Source organism: Diuraphis noxia, unplaced genomic scaffold (assembly GCF_037042655.1).
Source record: "Diuraphis noxia isolate RWA-SAM2 unplaced genomic scaffold, SU_Dnox_SAM2 contig0001, whole genome shotgun sequence".
Lineage (NCBI taxonomy): Eukaryota > Metazoa > Arthropoda > Insecta > Hemiptera > Aphididae > Diuraphis > Diuraphis noxia.
The window spans coordinates 36,112,170-36,132,500 of NW_028301711.1; the positions used below are offsets into that span (position 1 = coordinate 36,112,170).

Below are 20,331 nucleotides of genomic sequence, written 5' to 3' on the forward strand. Positions count from 1 at the left end.
GTTTCTAGCAGGAACCACCGAGCATTTGTTGAATAAATGCCCTATATTCAATGAAGATAGGAAAAATCTTATATTCGTAGTCCGAGCGTTTGGTTTGGTTATTCGAGTATTCTTGACTTAATCCGAGGTTGTATTTAGTGTGCTTCAGGTGTCGACACACGAGACTTTGAAGTGTACCGAAGAAGGGTGATCTCGTCAGACATGGCATGAGGTTATAAGTAAGAATCCGGTACAGAGTACTAACTAATTACGGTTCTTGAATCGAGAGTGACAGATCGGACTAGCTAGGGACCAGTTACATACGAGAGTAATCGCTCTAAGTGAGAAAACTAAATAGAAGACTTAATGTTACCTCAGAAAAACCAATGTCTGAGTGAATATTGAGAGAGGACCGGCCCAGGGAACCACGAACTGTGCTCCAGTCCTACCTATGGACCCCAAATAACACACCGGCAAATCAGCCCAGCCGGGATATAGGGAAGCCTTCTGGAGATTTGGAGTGTCCCCACAGAAAGCCCGATCAAGGATTCACAACAGGGTCAGCACCCCCATGAATGAACTATTGCAAGTATAAGGCTAGCTCAATGCTATTTAGTAAAAAAAGGCGTCACAAAATCGGCTATCCGATAAAAACAAAACTGTATTGCTTTATTTTCTATTTAAAAAAAAAAAATTATTTAACATCAAACGGCATAATAATAGATACATTGTAATTATTAGTTGATTAACAAGAAATGATAGTAATGAAATAATATATATTGAAAACAGTAGTTGTAATTAAAGACTTAAGCTTAGACTTATACTAAACAGTATTCAGTTAAAGTACATGTTAAAATAAAATAAAACTAAGGAAGAAAACATTCAGTAGAGATAAACATCAGCATAGTCTGCTATAGATGCAGCTATTGAGCAGACGGGAAATTTTATCTAACGGATCATTATGGGAGTAATAAGTATGGTGAGAGGAGACAAGGTATAGGAAGTGATTTCTAGTGAAGTGCACAGGTACGTGGAAGGAGATAGAAGACAGTAGGTTCGGGGCATCTATTGAGCCGTTTAAGAGAGAGGTTATGAAGGAAAGGTCAGTATCTACACGGTGAGAGGCGAGAGTAGGGATATTTAAGGAAGTTCTAACTGATTGGTAATCATGGGGTGGGTGATCAATATTGAATTTAAATGTGGAGTAGGAAAGAAAGAGGTTTTAGACTAGCTCTAAACGCAATTGGTCCTTAGCTAGATATGGGTTACATACACTTGAGCCACATTCTAGGTCAGAGCGAACAAGGGAAAAATAAAGCGAACAAAGACAGAAAGCGAATGTAAAAAGACTAGTTTTGCGCTTTAAGAACCCCAGAATTTTTAACGCTCTACCAACAGTAACATCAATATGGAGTTCAAAGGAAAGAGAAGGAGTAAGATAGAACCGAGATCTTTGATAGTGGAAACACGCTCGAGATTGGAGCCATTAAGAGAATAAGGATGGATTATGCAAGTTCGTTTCTTATGAAATTACATAATATGACACTTGTTGAGGTTGAGTGTTAGGCCTATATGCTGAGCTCAGATAGAGAAAGTATCGAGATCAGTTTGAAGTTGAAGACAGTCAGACGGAGATGTAATTTTTGAAAAAAAATTTATATCATCAGCGAACAGAAGGACTCTAGAGGACGAAATATACCTGTTAATTGAGTTGACGAAAAGGATGAACAGAAGAGGGATTGAGATGCCCTCCATGGGGCACCCCAGATGGAGTTATAAATAAGTCAGATACAACGCCATTGGACTTCCTTTGACTTAAATAAGATGGGATCTATGAAAGTAAAGGATTATCGATACCAAGTGAATCTAATTCAGAGATAAGGCGGCTTTGAATGGCCGTGTCTAAAGCTTTATTAAATTCCGTGAAAACAGCATCAACTTGACAATCAAATTCAAAGCTTTTTAATATGTATGATGTGAAAGATAGGTGACAGTAGATTTTCCACTACAGCAACCATGCTGCTTATCCATTAGAATATTATAGTTAAGACTTCTTTTGATAGAGGAGTAGACAAGGGGATAAAACAGTTTAAAAAAGTGTGGTATGATGGAAATAGGCCGGTAATTGGAAACAAGCGAGGGATCTCCAGATTTAAAAACAGGGGTGATAGAACATGTTTTCTAAGCAGCTGGAAAGATACCCCCTTCAAGAGATTGCCTAAAGAGTAGGAATTAAGGATAAAGAATAGAATCTTGACAATTAAAAAGTAAACGTGCTGAAATCTCGTCTGGGCCATTGGAATTGGTGTTTTTTAAGGAGTTGAGAGCAAGTTGTACATCGTCGAGGGTGAAGTCTAGAAGGAAGTTCAAACGAAATACTATTAATGTTAGAAATATTCCCAGGTGGAGAAATTGAGTTATTATACATAGAATAAATGTACTTAAAAAATAGGTTAGCCAAACCAAGAGGATTATCAATCGTATTACTGTTCCAGCGTAGAGTGGTGGGCACTATGCTTTTCTGTTTTAAATTTTTAATAGATTTCCAGAAGAGTGAAGGGGAGCATCATGACAGAATACCACTCATGGTCACTGTTCGCCACCTGGACACGATTATTGTGAGTACTGGGAATACGGATTCAAAAATCTCACACCATGGGGATAGAATACAGACACAGCTACTGGCCACTGGCACAAACGGTAGTGCACTCTGGTCAGCTATGGAGCACACATCCAATAATCGACTACGTCAAACGGTCGACCTCATTGTGTGATCCTGTACCGTGCCAAGGCTGTCACGTACCATTGATTATGGTAATGAATTCGATAGAGATTCGAGAACCACGATAAATTATAATATTTAAGTATGGTAACTTGGAAGAATTTTTCGTTTTTAATTAATGTTTTTAAAAAAAAAATTTAAATTTCCGTTTTTTTTTTATGAAACGCCAACAAATTAGCTCAGTCGGATTGTAAAAAGGTGTTTTATAATTAATCACATATAAATAATTCGTGTGCTACTTATTTATAATCAGTAATAACATGTACAAAATGCACATACAAATATTATGTTTAAATACAATTTTATCTTTCATAACTTTCGATAGTAAATGGACATTCTAAAATAAAAGAATACCTTTATAATTTGCTATATTTCGTTTGATAACCAAATATCAGATAACACACTACTTATTTAAGCACTGCTAACAAATTCATAGTCCTGAGTATATTTATTTTATTATTGGTACAGTATTGAGAATTATCTTGATTAATAGACAGAGGTCACTTTTTGTATTATCTAAAATAGACTATTATGTATCTCTTAAAATTTACAAAAAATCCAAATTAATTCATTTGGGTGGATAAACGTATGAATATTTGTATTATATAAAATTAAATATCAAATTGTACCTATGTTTTTTATTTTTTATTAGTATCTTGTGCCTTTAGATATGAAAAACATAGCTTTTCAATGGAAGTATTTACTTGCAAATGCAATAATGAATTTTATGCTTTAACTGTTCCCTTTAATTTTAAAATCATTATTTGATTTTATTTTTTGAAACGTACATAGGTATTAACTTTCAAAGAAAGTTTTTACACTGGATGATATTTTTAACGTCAGTCGTAACTATTTCAGGATGTTGATAAATTTAAAAAAAATAAATTTAAATTTTATAAAAAAATGTCTCACGATATTAATTGATTTGTACTTAAATGTAAGTAATTAAGTAATCGATATTTAGAATTTAGAATTCTAGTTAGTTTTTTGAAAATTTTCAACATAATATACTACTAAGTGAATTGTTATTAAACAAATAGATATCACTTATTAGTTGCAAATTTGTACAACCAATACCATTAGCATTTAAAATTTCTAATGATGTATAAATGGGCAGTATAGCGATTAGAAATATTTACATTTGAATGTCATTCCAGCTATTGGATTATTAAATAACTTTGTACAAACTGTATATTATATATTTACTTTAAATTAAGCATTAATGAATAGACATTTTCATAAAAAATTTTATGTTTAATATATTACAAATAAACGCCTCCGAAACTAAAAAAAATAAAAATAAATGAAAAATTACTTATTATTAAAAATTATTGCAATTTTCTTTGTTTCTACTATAACAATAAGGTATAATTTTATTGAAGATAAAGTATTTCACCTATATGAAAATATCATAGAAATATGCAAAATATCTAGATAAAAATTAGAGCATTAATTAGATGACCCTGTACATAAATGTTACTGATTAGAACGTTATGGGATTTATCAATAATGACAAAAGCATTAGGGCGTAATAATTTTCGTATTACAATCTTTTGATTTTCTTTTTTTTTTTCGTGATTTTCGTTTCGGCACAACTGGTGTGCTAGGAGGTACAATTATTGATAGTTGCGTCATTGATGAGGCGTCTTCTTCGAAGTTCAACTTGTCAACAATTTCTTCGCATACACTCGATGAACTTTCGTCGCTTAACATATAAACGTAAATTACATTAAATAAATAAGAAGACAGATAAATAATTAAACTAACAAGTTATCCTAAATAGTAACTTAAATTTTATGTAAGGTTATTTTTATATAAGCAAGTAAATATTAATATGTACTTCGGTTTGAATGTACCTAACCATAGTCCATACCCTATATAAGTATAGGACCAGTATCTTCGACCTCTATCTTTAGCGTATAGAAATAACTAACAATTGATAGATAAAATATAATGTAATATCAATTTACATATTTACATTAACTTTAATGATTAAAAGTAGTTAAAAATTATAAACCTATATGTAAATTTAGAATGAATAAGAGATTATCTTCATTTTTCACAATTGTTTTTATTATCTGCTGTTTTTACTACCTAATCGTACCTTATGATACATTTTGTACTTTGAACACTTAAAATATAAATAAACCACATTTTGGCAGTGACACAACACGGTAATATGGTTCCATGATTAAATATTTAATTGCTTATTTTAATTTAATATGCTCTTACGATATAATATTGGTTATATATATTTGTAATTTTTACCTCGAGTAATCGGATATGTCTATATTTTTTGGTTGTTCTGCATTGGATCCCTGTTCCATAAGTCGGCTGCATATTTTCAATTTCATTCTTTCCTATAAATGAAAAAGTCAGGCAATTATTATAGTTGTCAAAAAATAAATATTTAATAAATGAAAATATAATACGAGCATATTATGTAATATTGATATTTTAAAAACACAAACATTTCGGGGATCTTCATTATAGTAGTCCAACAGCGTTTCACAAAACGTCTGTCCGATATCTTCAAAGTCTTTGACGGTGAGATGAGTGTTTGCTCGAGAACCAAGAGATGAACCGCAAAATGATGCTTCCATTGTGTAACTGTTCTCGACACCCATCAACCACACGACTACGCGAGCCGTATTTTCCTTTGAACGCTGAATGTTGAAATTGCAATCTTCAAACGAAAACTGTGACATGAACACAATAAATTACGTTAGTTTCCATATTTTTTCTTTAAAATATGCAACTAATATACTTTTTCTGGAGCATTTTTGTGTAGCAAGAGTGGAAATATTTGCTCCTGCAGTTTTCTACCTTCGTGGCCTTTTCCTTCGCATCCATACATGAAAATGTTTGATTTCCTCGAATGTGCATGCAAATCGCAAAACATCACTACTTGGCGTTCTTCAATTAATCTTAAAATATTTCATTTATAACATAGGTACATTTCTAAAAGGTTTAATTATTTAATTCTTCATTCAAATTGTTGTATACGATTTTAAGTCTTCAGTTTTTAGAAGTTTTTTTTTTATTTCATAAAAATAAATATACGAACAAAATACTGATATATATATTTATAACTATAAGTCATGTTGTCTTAAATGAAAAATCATTAAAATGTAATTATGTACAATAATAATACATATAATATAATATTACATAATTAAAAAGTGGGTACCGCTCTACTGTACATTACTTGCCGTATGAGTCTCTGTTATGAAAGTTGTATAAAATTTGAATTCAATGTTATTAAATGATTGTATACGAAAAAAAATTCTGACCGAAGACGGTCTACTTGCATAAATTACCAAGTATATATTTATGTTAATAAACTAATTTATTTTACTATAAGTAAAAAAGTATGTAGAATTAATTTTCTCAGATATACTTTAAAAGTTTCAAGTACCTGCCTACAAATAATATTTTTAAATCATTATTTATTATTACTTTATTATGAATTTCTAAAACTTAGACAATTTCCTTGATTTTGACAATGTTTGTCAAAATTATAACTTCAGACATTAACATATTTGAAAGTATTATGTCAGTAGGATACCACTACTAAAACTGTCCTGGAAAAAATTCAATAAATATTTCCATAATATGCACATATGTACCAACTGAATTTTCTATGAAGGTAGACGCTTTTTATTAGGATTTTGCCCGAACTTAGGATAAGCTACCAGATAATGAAATTAAAGATGTGTTGGGGTACTTAGGTGATTTAAATATCAAATGTAGATGTGCGAAACAATTCTCCATTACGATAGGAAATGAAAACCTGTATGAGATAAGTTATGAGAATGGAATTATATTATTGTAATTTTTGAAAAGTAATAACATTATAGTAGAAGCACGACGTTCGCACGTCAGAAAATCTATATACATTCACGGATTTAGCCAAACAGTGAACAAATTAATCAAATAAATCACAGTCTGATCACATGAAACTAGGGCAAATAAACAAACGCTGAAAAGAATACCTAATTTAACGAATAACTGATTGCGTAGATGCCACAAAACTCAATATGAATTCAATGATACTAAAAAATGAACAAATTTTAAATGAAACGACACCAAAATAATCAAACTGATTTATACTAAGGCTATGCAAAAGGATTTCTTTGATGAAATTGGTTCTATCAAGCTGAATCGAAACAATAATTATATCATTGTATAAAAAATGAGATAAATTATTCTGTGAAAACTGCAGAGGCACTTCATGATTAAACGCAGCTTATACAATTTTTCCAAAAATTTAAGTGAACTGAAAATTTCCGCTTGTGAAAGGAAACTTGGAAGGTACTAATGTGGTTTTAGAAAAATAAGTTGGTAATAGAGTAGCTGTCAAACATTTAACAAATAATAGAAAAAAAATTACGAATACGAATACAGACAGATTTGGTAGCTTTTTGTTGAATTCAAAAAAAACTGTGATAGTGTACACCGAGAGAGCCTCTTTAATATTATGGAGGAATTTTGAATACCGATGATTAGCTTAACCAATACACAATATTGAAGAAAATCAAAGAATACATTGTCAAAAACTTTATAAATACAATTCATATTGAAGGAAGGGGATGCACTGTTCTCTGTTGTTATCCAGCATGGCGCTGGAAAAAGTTAGAAGAAAAATATTAAAAGAGTCTACAGGTGTAATAATAGAAAACCAAAAAATTCCGGTACTTAAGTTTTCAGATTACTTTAACTATCTATTCTAAACTAACTGCTCGTTAATCGACAGTAAAAGAACATCAAATGCCTTAGAATATGCATCCAATAAAAAGAACTAAAAATCAACAGAGAAAAAGCAGAGAAAAAACGAAGATAATAAACTTGTTTATAAAACAATAATAATGTTAGATGACAACGACGATTATGAAGAATTAGCATTTGGAAATGTAAATAATAATAATAATTTAACTATAAATAATTATAACATAATTCACCCTAAATAAATTCATGAAATTAAAATATTTCTCAAAAATGGCACTAAAGATTGGACATTATGATTGAATATACGCAAACGATTCTTACTGACTTAGTTCATCCCTAAACTTGCATCATGCAGAATATTATAAAAGGGTTTACACCAGTATCCAATTTTATAAGTGGCCAACAAATTCAATGGCTTTGACATATTAGGCTCAGAAATCAGTAAAAGAAGTTTAGATCATTACTTGAATAAAAACTTACAAAAAAAGAGACTTCGTAAGAGATTTAGAAAAAGATGGATGGATAAAATAGAAAAAAATCTCTATAAATTAGAAGTGTGAACATGGAAGACAGTAATCCAAAACAGAGTTAAGTGGAAAGAAATTTTGATGATAGTTCTCAGAAGGTTATAAAAGCCAACAGAATAGAATAAAAACAAATTATACAAAACTATTAACTACCTACAGACAGGGCCGGCGCAAGAAGTTTTGGCGCCCTTAACACCCCCCCCCCCCCCCCGCCAAGACTAGTTTGAGTAGTATTAAAATTAAGTTTTTTAGTAAGTTAAATAAAATAGCATGTATTTTGTATCATAACAATATTGTAATAAGGTTAGACATATTATTTTATTAACTTATAAAATTGTACAACGAAAATAATATTAAATTTATATTATCATATTTATAGATACTCTGAAAAACGTGTTAAGTTAATAATACTAATTTTCATAATAATAAATATGCGAATGTGCGATTCACCTCGTTATATCGACCGTTGCGCCATATATTAATTATTATATATCATCATATATTAATATCAATTATCAAAATTCAAAGTATATTCATTAACATAAAATATCAAATCAAATAATATAATATTATTTCACGCCACCAGCCCACCACTGCCTATAATATAGGAATATTGTGTTTCTGGTTTCACTAACTACTTATTAATTAAAACGGAATTTATTGTAAAAAAGAAACCAAAATACTATGCACAAATTTACTAAACAAAATATATCATCATATGAATATTGATTACCTGTTGGCGCCCACAGAAATTTTTCTAGGGGGGGCAATGTTAGGATTTGAGGATAAATATTATAATTTTACTAGGTATTTTAAAATAATAACATTTTTTATTATACTCGTGTACAATGTAGTAATATATTTTATTATATTTCAACTTATTTTATACTTTAAATTTGTTGTATAGTATATATAGTCATTTATCTTAAAACATTCAATTAAAAAAAATATTTTGAAAAAGCCCGGGGGGCAAATGCCCCAGCTTGCAGCCTATGGTTGGCAGTTACCTACTTGTTAGCTTATACATTTGAGTATTTGACATTACACAGCAGACCGTACGGAGCGAGAGCTCGTCGAAAACAATAAATTGAATAAATAATTGTGTGTGTCAGACAATTGTGTCTTTTTGATTTACGCTATATTCTGCGGTATTTTCACCGTAAGGTCCGAATGAGTTTTACCGCCACGGTTTTTCACAAATGCGGTGGTATGCTTCCATAATTCCATGTATTATTTTTACATCAAAACCAGCGGTATCGATGCACTGTTATATTATTCTTATATTCTACAAATATGACTAATATGAGACAATTGAAGATGCATCTTCAATTAAAACGACATTAGATAATGAATATTTCAAATTGGGTAACGGTCCAATATGCGACCTACACACTGATTTACGGTCCAATATGCGACCTACACACTGATTTACGGTCCAATATGCGACCTACACACTGATGGTTCAATACGACACCGTCTTTCACCTTTATACATGTCATCGGATTATCAGCCAGTAATAGCCCTCGGTCTTTTAAATATTGAACACATACCACTTCATCTCTAATAATGTTCCTATATAGGTGACCAATAGTAGATGTCATGTTGAGTTTGAACATAAAAATTCACACGCACAAAATAAAACTCAAATAAAAAATCACAAAACGAGCGCTCGACACATACGAATGAAATCGGAACTGTACTAACTGAGGACAGTAAAGTATTATAAAAGATTGTAAGTAGGTATACCTATCGGAGAACAAAAATAAAATAAAATAGAATAAAATGCCCATAATGACAATTATCGCGATAAAGAAACCTGTAGATCAACTCAATCTTATCGGTAGGTCGAGGAACATTTGTAGGTCGCATATTGGACCGTTACCTCAAATTGTATAGATTGTTAATGCGTTTTAAAAGATAAATAAATAAAAATAATTTTCAGTTTGGCGCCCCTACGTGCTGGCGCCCTGGACAGTCGCCCAGGTCGCCCATAGCTTTCGCCGGCCCTGCCTACAGACACAAACAAGAAATACACATTTCTTGTAAATATAATTTAAAATAGTATCTAAGGGACAAAGAATTCAGTCAACAAAGCCCGCCTTCTTTACCCATGTTCGCTGGTATTCATCATAATTCATAAAAAATGGACTGGCTTTGGGAAAAAATTTGCTTGTTTAAAATGTTTACTATCTTGTTGAAAGTCACAGGCTTATTGTTACAACTTAATGGAATCACTACATGTGTTTATAAATACCAAATATATATAAATACAGAAAATATATTATAATATTATACATGAGCAATACATACCTGCGAAGCATAAGTTTTGTATGCCAAATAACCGGATGGGCGTCTCGAATAACACTACGATATTGCCGATTTAGGTCCCGTCCATTTAACGAACATCTACTATTACCGACAACCACGCCGTCTGGGTTCAACATTGGTATCAATTTGAAAATAAAACGATTTCGTAATTCCTATAAAATTTGTAGTCAAGTCTTTCGTCCTATTTCAATGGCTTTATTTTTTCTAAGGGGTAGATACAGATATTGTATTTACAAATTCATAGATGCTTTAGCCTCCCCTCATGCCACTATGCCAGAATGTGTCTTACAGATGTGAAGATATATCACTGACTTGTTTACAACCCACCTCACTTTTTATAAAGAGAACTTAATTAAAGGAGCCCAAACTCATACACCTACCAAGGTACCAACTAATTAGATTAAACGGCCACAGACTGCTCTGCAACGTTATGAATTATAATATAATTTATTTGATAAAGAAAATTTCTATTTGGTTTTAAGTTATCAGATTATGAAAAAATTTTCAATTTATGATTCTGATATGCATCTCAAATATGTACAAGATACAAATTACAGTCAGTGAGGTGGTTTAATCTGTTTTCTAGGGATGATTTTTCCAAAAATCTGGAATTTATATCTTCTTTTTTTCCATTGCACTTCTTTCATAACTATAAAGGGTCGGTGGTTATTATTTTATCTACTATACTTTCACAAGGATTTTTCCTTTATCCCTCTACTTAATTCAAACTCTTGCTATATTCGTGGCAAACTTTATTCTGTCTACCCTTCTGTTTTTTGATTCTTTCTCTACTCCTCTTTTGTTGTACATTTATTTTCACAGTCGCTGTTACCACCTCTTATCACCTTTCTTTATAACGTGACTGAAATATCTTAATCTATTCTCCCTCATTTAATTTACAGTTGGCCTCTCATACACTAACCCTAATAAAAACTAATTTATTTTTCTATAATCTTGAATTATACAGCACACCTCAATTTTACTACCAAATATATTTAGGTATATCATATATTATTATATAGATTAATAATTAATAAATTGTCTATTGTTAAATTACCTTTGCTTGTGATGAATCTCCGGTTAAAAAATCAATAAATCCTTTCATCATCCAAGACGATGGAGTTTCAGATGGATGGACACGTGCTGTTAAAACAATTACTTTTTTTTGCTAAAATAAAATGTAAGAAAACAACAATTTTATACAGAAAAACAATAAAATTAATAAATCATAACATATACTTTAGGATCTTCTTCTTGGCAAGGCTCCGTTACAGTCAAATAATGTACATTATTTCCGGCTAATGTTCGGCACAAAACTCTAAGCTTTGTAAACACCGCTTTAACCGGGTCATCCTAAATCGTTGACATTTTTAATAAAAATATAAATATTATCCTAGTTGTTAATTTTTAATTATCAATAATGATTATTACACTTTATTAAACTTATTGTTTAATGACAAGGATTAGAAATATTAAGAACAACTATTAGTCGTTAAACATTTATGTTATCTAAAAATCGAGATCTTAGAATAACATTTTTTAATTAATATTATAATTTATAATCATAATCGATTATTCCGTAACAGTGGCGTATCTAGGGGGGGGGGGTTATAGGGTTGTATCCCCCCCCCCCCGAAAGTTATTCAATGTTTAATTCATTTAATGATCGATCAACACATCACAAATAAAATTCAACACAATCTAATGTTATATTTTTTTAACCCCCCCCCCCTCAAAAAAATGCTGGATACGCCACTGTTCCTTAAAAATATATTATTATAAAAATATTAAGAACCACTGTCCTAAAGCATCACCTTGAGTTTTATTAAATAGTCTTGTAAGTTCGTATATGTGTATGGATAGTTATAGGCCAGGTATACAGTGTCCATATCGTGTGGGAACTCTAAGAGAAATGAAAAGATGTAACGTGGGTTATCCTCGCTATCACCATTTCTGAAAATGCCAAAAACAATGACGAAGTAAAACCAAATGTATAACGACGTACATTTAAAGAACACAAATAATCAATAAACATAATTACGGTGCATCGTTTTTGTAATAAGCAATGTTTTCCCCACAACGTCTCCAGCCCACGTTTTTTTGACTTGCATCCTTTGTAGAGTACAACAATGGTTTCATACCAGCAGTGAAAAGACTTTCAGACTTATACATATTGACAATGGAAAATCTGAAATAAATAATAATTAACCATTTAGAATCAATAAAGGTGTATTTATTTTTTTATATTTTATTAAGTCGTGTTATTATATTTATTAATTTATTATATACATAGGTATATCTGTACATGGGTATAATGTGAGTGTAGCTTAGAATATCTGACAGAAAAATATTCAGTGTAAATAAAATTTATATCAAAAATGACAAAGTATGGGTAAAATGTCTAACGAAAATTGCCAGGTGGAAAAGAATAAAAAAATACACATTTTAGTAAAAATATAATTTATAAATTACATTTCCATAAACTATTATTTATATTATAAACACTATGTGATGAAATTATTATATAATCTATTTATACCTATCACCATGTTTCCAAACTCCAAAGCTTAGAACAAAACATTTTATATTCAAATTCTTCAACCGTCAATAGATTAGTGACAAATTAGACGAACAATAATATTAACATAATAATATATATATTAAAATGTATATCAATTGAAAATGGCTGGACAAATTTGGCTCACTTTTTTCAATTTTTTTTAAATTTTCTAATAGAATATACTAATAATATTTAATATAAATATATTTTTGTTTTTTATATAGGATTGCTATTGGTTGTACAATTTAGTATGGGTGAATAAGAAATTAAAAATTTGTTGTTAGATACCAATTTTAAAAATTGTTTCACCTTAACAAAGCTAAACATGCGAAAAATTATTATGATTGAATATAATTTTAGTCCTGTATTTTATAATATGACTGTATTAAAAATCTTGATGGAGATTAAGATAGGGAGGAAATTCATAGGAATTTTTCACGGGAAGTTTTGAATATAATTATTAATTAGCTACACCGAGTATTAAATAAAGAATTAAACACAAATTTTGAATCATATAATCGAGTTGGTATTTTTAACGGGCAACTAAGGGCACCCATCAGCTAATTACCTATAATTATATTTTGACTAAAATGTGTAGTTATTAGCAGGGTATGTTATGTACAATTGGGTATTTTCAGATTTGTTTGTGGTATGTCATGTACAACACAAATATTATCATAGGTTGCGAGTATTTTAATGGTTTTCTATTTCCAAAATTTACCATTGAAAATAATATTTTTTTTCGATTCACCTACATAAGTCATAACGTTGCAAAAGGAATTCAATCAAACTTCACTCAATTTTTAGAGATTTATTAAAATAATTATCAATAATATATTATATAATTTAAATTTAGACTCCATAATATAATACAATCAACCAAACAAATAAATTGGTCTAGAGGGTTGAGTAATGAGTTCAATGTATTATTTATTTAATTGATATTTGGTATTATTATTTAAGACAATACCATCATACTGTTAATAGATTATTATAAATAGTTTAAAATACCAAACACTTAGAAAATAAAAATTACCTATATTTTTACTATAGATATAATATTTTCCGTTGTTTTTTTGTCTTCAAATATTGTTTCCTGTATTTTTTTATTAAATTTTATCAAGATTTTATTTTCTGATGTATAATTACTATAATTGCGGGATGTTATGGTTTTTTTTTAATATTAAGAAATTATTTTCATAGGTGTTTTTCCTTTCCGGTTCGCTGAGTGAAGTGACGTTAGTGATAAAAATTCGTGAGAACCAAGATACTCATATTTTATAGATCTTTAAAATGGTATCAAATCCTTAGGTTGATTCTTCTAATGAACCATCAATTATTTGAAATTTATGATATTATATTATAGTGCCTAGATTGCCGCGGTATTGTGCGCCAAACACGCAAAATATGTTATAGATAAATAAAAGGTTTGCTAATCATAGGCGTGCGCATGGGTGCAGCACATGCAGCCTAGACTGCATCTGCTCTTTCTGTGGTGCCAATTTTTTTCTATTTTTCTGCTTGTTTGTGATACAATTGTCGATTATACTTATAGTGATTATGGCCTAAAACGGAACACGGTTCCAAGGGGGCGTGGTAAATAGGCCGACTTCGTAGTGGACCTCGCCATCGTGACAGCAACTAGACTTTTTAAAAGAAAATCAAAGACAAAATGTATTTCCAAATTTTAAAAAGGTTTTAATACATTTTGCCACTATACCTGTCACGAGCTGTAGCTGTGAGAGAGTATTTTCTAAATTACCTATTGTAAAATCAAAACTTCGAAGTACAATGTTGCAAGAAAGACTGGAATCCTTTTTATTATTGTTTGTTGAACAAGAAAAATTAATGAACGTTCAGATTGAAAAAGTGATTGATGAATTCAAATCTATGAATAATGAAAGGGAGCGCATATTAGTATTATAAGTTTATAAATTAGGTGTACCTATTGACTAATGAGTATTTAAAAATTAAATTGTAATTGTTAAAAATTATTTTATTGCATTTTCTGTGTAAAAAATTGTTTTAAATACGAAAAATAAATAGCTATTTATTTTTGGTGTTGACAAATTTACAATGTACTTTATCACTAAAAATGTCTAAAAATGTGCTTAAAATGTTCCTTGAAATAAAAGTTATATAGAAATATATGCTGCACGCCTATGGTTTGCTTTGGTGAAAAAACAATCCGACCGTTATCAATATTTAATTTGATGAAAAAGGAAAATCACTTAATGCCCCAGCGACTTAAATTTTTTCGTAGAGACTCACAAAAATAAAGAAACTAGGTATAACTTATAATTACAGTGTGAGTGTTTTTTGTGTTAAAGCTTTCCAATTGAGTCCAGTTTCATCACAATTATAAACTTGTTCTCTAACGAGTTTAAGATCATATTGTATTTTCAATTTAAATTGTTCCTTGAATTCAGCAATGACTGCACTATTCGCACTAAGTTTTTCTCCACTTATGTCTAGTTGACGAATTCCGTGACGAAATTTAAACTTATCAAGCCATCCCGTGCTTGCTTTAAAGTTTGGATCGCCATCTAGTTTTTTATTCATTTCACCTGCCTTGGTCGTAATAATAGGACCAGAAAGTGGAATTCCTTGACTTTGGGCTTGAATAAACCACTGATACATAACGTTGTCAAGTTGTTCATATTTTGCCGATTTCATGGTTTTACGACTTCTGACATCTCCATCGTTACTTTGCATTTGCGACACATGTTGCTCAATTTTTTCAGCATCCCGTTTTATGTCATTCACTGTTGTTCTCCCCACACCATAAATCTGAGCAATATTTGTAGCAGTTTCACTTTTCTTCAAACGTTTAATAATTTCAAGTTTTTGATTGAATCCTAATACAACACGTTTCCTCTTTTCTGCCATCTTCGAAACACGACACATAATTTACGAAAACACTAATACACACGGTACACACTTACACGTAGGCTGTTCGTCGGTCACTGATTAAATTACAATACATACACACATAAATTTATAGTTCGTTTATCATGTTTATCGTTCATATTGGATATGTACATATTACAAACTATTTTTATACACTTTATAGTTACTATGTTGGGCACCACGACGAGTTTATCACAATCGTCTAATCGCCTAATTATTTTTTTTTTCGGCGATGACCGATGACGGATAACAGAGAGTGACGGTTAATCGAGTGACGGTTAATCGAAGTTCTACTGTACTTATTTATTATAACTTACGAATCATGACAATTTAATTTAATTATGGTACAACGAATTACCTATGTTGGTTATACATTTAGTATGGAAGAATAAGAAATGAGCAATTTGTTATAAGGTACCAATTTTAAGAATTGTTTCACCTTTACAAAGCTAAAAATGTGATAAAATATTATGTTTGAATATACTTTTAGTCTTGTATTTCAAATGGCTGTGTTAAAAATATTTTATGGAGATTAAGATATGGTAAATTCATGGGAAATTGTCATGGGAAGTTTTGATCATGACTAGCCGGGTATAAACGATGAATTAACCAAACATTTTGAATCATATAGAGTGGATATTTTTAACGGCCCACAAAGTGCACTGATATCAGTTAGTTTGAGATAAAAGAGTACCTACCTAATGTTTCAAAAATTAAATTACTCTTCTATTAAATCACAACTAAATTATATCTGAAGTAGCTTTTTAAACATATTAAATTAAAATATATATATATATCAAAAAAATATTACAGACCTATATAAATCCAATTTTCAAATAAATATTTACTAATTTTTAAATTGCATGTATATTGAAGGTATAATTCCGTTGCTATTTTAATATAATACATTACATTTAGTACGTCTCAATTAATTTATCAAAATAGTTTACTCACCTATATTTAATGTTTTTTTTTGTATTTTCTATTCTAAAATAAAACCATTGGGTGTGCCGATTGGTATACATATCCGATCTTAGCGATAATTCATAATACGTACTAGTTATTTTGACAACTTTGGCTAGGTTACCGGATTCAAAACGTGATTCAAAAATTAAATCAGAAGGGTCTTGGCTACTATGTGCTTGAGTACACGCACTACCACCAACGGCTGAACGACAAAACTATAAATTGCAAGAATTCAATCAATGAACTTGTGTTGGAAAAAAATGAATCTATGACTTATGAGTACTGTCCAATACAGTATTCTAATTTTAAACTCACATAGTTCACGCTACTGATAGGATAATATTTGAATATTACTTCTCCCGAATCTTCGCCTACTTGTTTCGGTTGTATTTCTCTGCCTGTAAACTTGTAAAGAGGCTCTTTTTCTGAGTAAGACGCAGACGTCGGGTGAATGTGAATAACAGGATCGTCTATAACCTAGATAGATTGAATTGAGTTAAATTCTAAAAATCATTTAAAACAAAATTAATTTAAAGAATAACAATGGACCTAAAATAATTAAAACTAAATGGAGATTCACAATTAAATCGGGCAAACTTTTCATTAAAATTTAATATGCATAGTTAACCTATAATAATTCATATCAAAAGTAGAAATTTATAAAATTATTTTTATATTATTTTGTAAATTGTAACTTTCAAATTAAGAAATGTTCAAATATTAAATTAACATAAATATAATACTAGTAAAATTAATTTACAAAATAATAAACCATCTTTTTATACCTATACAATTCACATAATATATATTATGTCCAAAACATTAGTCAACAATCACGTTAAATAAAAAGTATAGATTAAAGTTAGTTTGTTTTGTTTCAAATAAAATATACTAAAAAATCTCATATTATTTAAAACAAAGTAGATTATCTTAATATAATATTAACATGGATAAAATGGAAAATGTATCAAAGCATAGGGTAGGTAGGTTATGTTAGATTAGAGTTTTCCCATAAATTATAATCATGTGATAATGGCTCTTGAGCTTGCAGTGTTTAGTAGAAATTATATTAATAATGCACTTAATAGTTCTTTTTCTCACTTGACACTCCATTGGCCATCTTGCAGCTTGGTAAGGACAGTCTACTTCTTTCATTAATGGAAAAACTTCTTTAACGTCTCGTAATTTAGAATCTAACTGCCTTGTGTCGCCGTCTGAGTTTATGTCCACCTGACTATTCCTCAATGTACGATTCAGTAAATTGTTTAAAAACGACCCTTTAAAATAAAAGATTCACATATCATGAGAAATAAAATTTTACAACAATATTATATGTATTTTTATTTAATCTATTTTGTTTTCGTTATTAGAATAAATAAAATTATTTGTCTCTAAATATTCCATAAACTCGATTTTTTTTTTATGTATTTGTTTAATTAACTTATATAATACCTATTCAGTATTCTGTAAGGAGTGCGCCTATATCCAGTATGAAAATATATAGCTTATAATATAATGTTACATATAGCTCAATGAGCTACGCTGCATATAAATCCTGTTCAAAATTGTTATTAACTCATAATATGGAAAAGTATTATTTTCGAAAGTAGTTTATCGAATGGTTAATGCTTCTTCTTATCACTGTATGTATACTGAAGAATAAATGTTAGACAACATTCGAGATATCGAATTGCGTTTAAAATATTACAGTAACTGTTACAGTTATAATATATTATTATTTATTTATTATTATTACTCGACGTGACATAATACATAAGAAACACAGACGAATAATATAATATAGTTATAGGTTGTAGGTACTTTAAGTGAAAATAATTTTATTCGTAAATTGAATCCGTTTTAATACTGAAATATGAATATTAAAACAATGGCATTTTGGCATGTAACACGAGCTATTAATCAAAAACATAACATATTATACTCGATGATAGCGTCATACCTATTAAATAAATTGATTGAGTTTGAAAAGATACTGCACAACATTTTATCGTGTGATGTCACGAACTCGAGAAACAAACATAAAGTATGGGTAATACATATTATTGTATAGGCGCATATTTTATAACGACATTAGGATTAAATTTTTATCGTACCTACCAATAAAGCGTGGCATTTGTTAACGATTTATCAACAGTTTAAATGCAAATTATGTAGAATGTAAAGTATTGTAATATACCTATTGCGATCCTACTCGTGAACGAGATAGTACGATAAGTATAAATTGTAGTGATGTGTTTCTTGCAAACTATATATTTGTATAATATGACTGTATATAGCCATATAGGTATTATTCTAGAAATTATAATAAAGTAAAAATATATTTATTTTTATTACTAATTATATAGATAGTTTACGAATATTCATCAATACCTACATTTGAGGTTGAGGGTATAGATATATAATTTATATTTATAGTACCTACCTAAGCGAAATTCATATAAATACAGTGTTTGTAGTAGGGCAGGTACCTACCTATTCAAATGTGTAACGTGCTTATACTCATGAGGATTCATTATTTGAATGTTGAAATTTTGACATATGAAACCGATCGACTAACTTTAATACTAGGTATAGTATAATACTATGAGTATTGCGCTGTAACGAAAATACAACATAATATACATAAGTAATGTGAATGGTTGAAAAAAACGTCTTACTAGAAAATAATATTATTATTATAATATTGTCGTGAGTATTCCCCGATCGCACAGACACACGTGTGCTCAGATACATCATTATCAAATATCATTATTATTATTAACAAGACGTATGTTATTATTATTGAAAAAAAATAAATAATGTTTGTACCTTTCGTACAAATCGGGAATAGCGACGCTTGCAAGTCTCTGACCTGTGCCATTTTAACGTCCGTGTTGGCCCCATCCATGTTTTAAACTCGCGATACACCGCGCTTTCACCAACATTCGTCCGGTTACTACGGTGACACCGGTATAGACTGTGTCCAATCGATAATATTATTATTGTGTGTATTATGCTGCTGCGCTTGCATTCGGTTTAAGCAGTAACAGGCTATAATGACAACAGTACAATATTATGTATATAATATCTGCAATATAATATGTGTGTGTGTGTGTGTGTGTTATGATAAGTACACGGGTAGTGCGTGTTCCTACCTACTCCATTGTACAACCCTTTTTCATAAACTCAATCTTACGTATAACGCACTCGGAAGTTTAATACACGGAATACACTATACATATAAATACCCTAATCCTCACCGTGCTCCAGACCTACGTCTGAATTATCCACAGAAATTCGTCCTAGATGTAGACATTCCTCGACCGTCGACCTGATTTTGATTAGTATATAGTATAATATAATTTAACGACTATAATAATAATAATAAAATCAACAATATTATTAATAATTATTATTTTAATGATGTTTTCACTTTATCCGTGTGACATTTGGTAAAATGATAAAAATATTTGCCCTTAAATACAACAGAATATACAGACACATTTTACTGAAATTCCATGACTAACCGACACAAGACGGTGCTACCAAAC

The 20,331-nt window shown here is 30.0% G+C and overlaps 1 protein-coding gene across 3 annotated transcripts; it reads right to left on the reverse strand.

Annotated features, from left to right (window-relative positions):
• Nucleotides 1–622: 622 nt before the first annotated feature.
• LOC107166751 (Nna1 carboxypeptidase) lies at nt 623–19,762 on the reverse strand. 3 transcript variants are annotated; one of them, XM_089216798.1, is made up of 13 exons: nt 19,610–19,762; nt 17,882–18,057; nt 17,096–17,257; nt 16,769–16,995; nt 12,386–12,532; nt 12,159–12,297; nt 11,584–11,697; nt 11,402–11,512; nt 10,327–10,496; nt 5,529–5,688; nt 5,233–5,460; nt 5,030–5,121; nt 623–4,466 (listed from the first exon to the last, which is right to left on the reverse strand). In XM_089216798.1, the coding sequence occupies exons 1-13, from the start codon at nt 19,686–19,688 to the stop codon at nt 4,283–4,285; spliced, it is 1,989 nt and encodes a 662-aa protein (XP_089072924.1). In that variant the 5' UTR covers nt 19,689–19,762; the 3' UTR covers nt 623–4,282. The 3 variants fall into 3 exon arrangements, with proteins under 3 accessions (XP_089072924.1, XP_089072925.1, XP_089072926.1); XM_089216799.1 differs by lacking the exon at nt 19,610–19,762 and adding an exon at nt 19,274–19,395; XM_089216800.1 differs by lacking the exon at nt 19,610–19,762 and adding an exon at nt 18,233–18,296.
• Between the last annotated feature and the right edge of the window lie 569 nt (nt 19,763–20,331).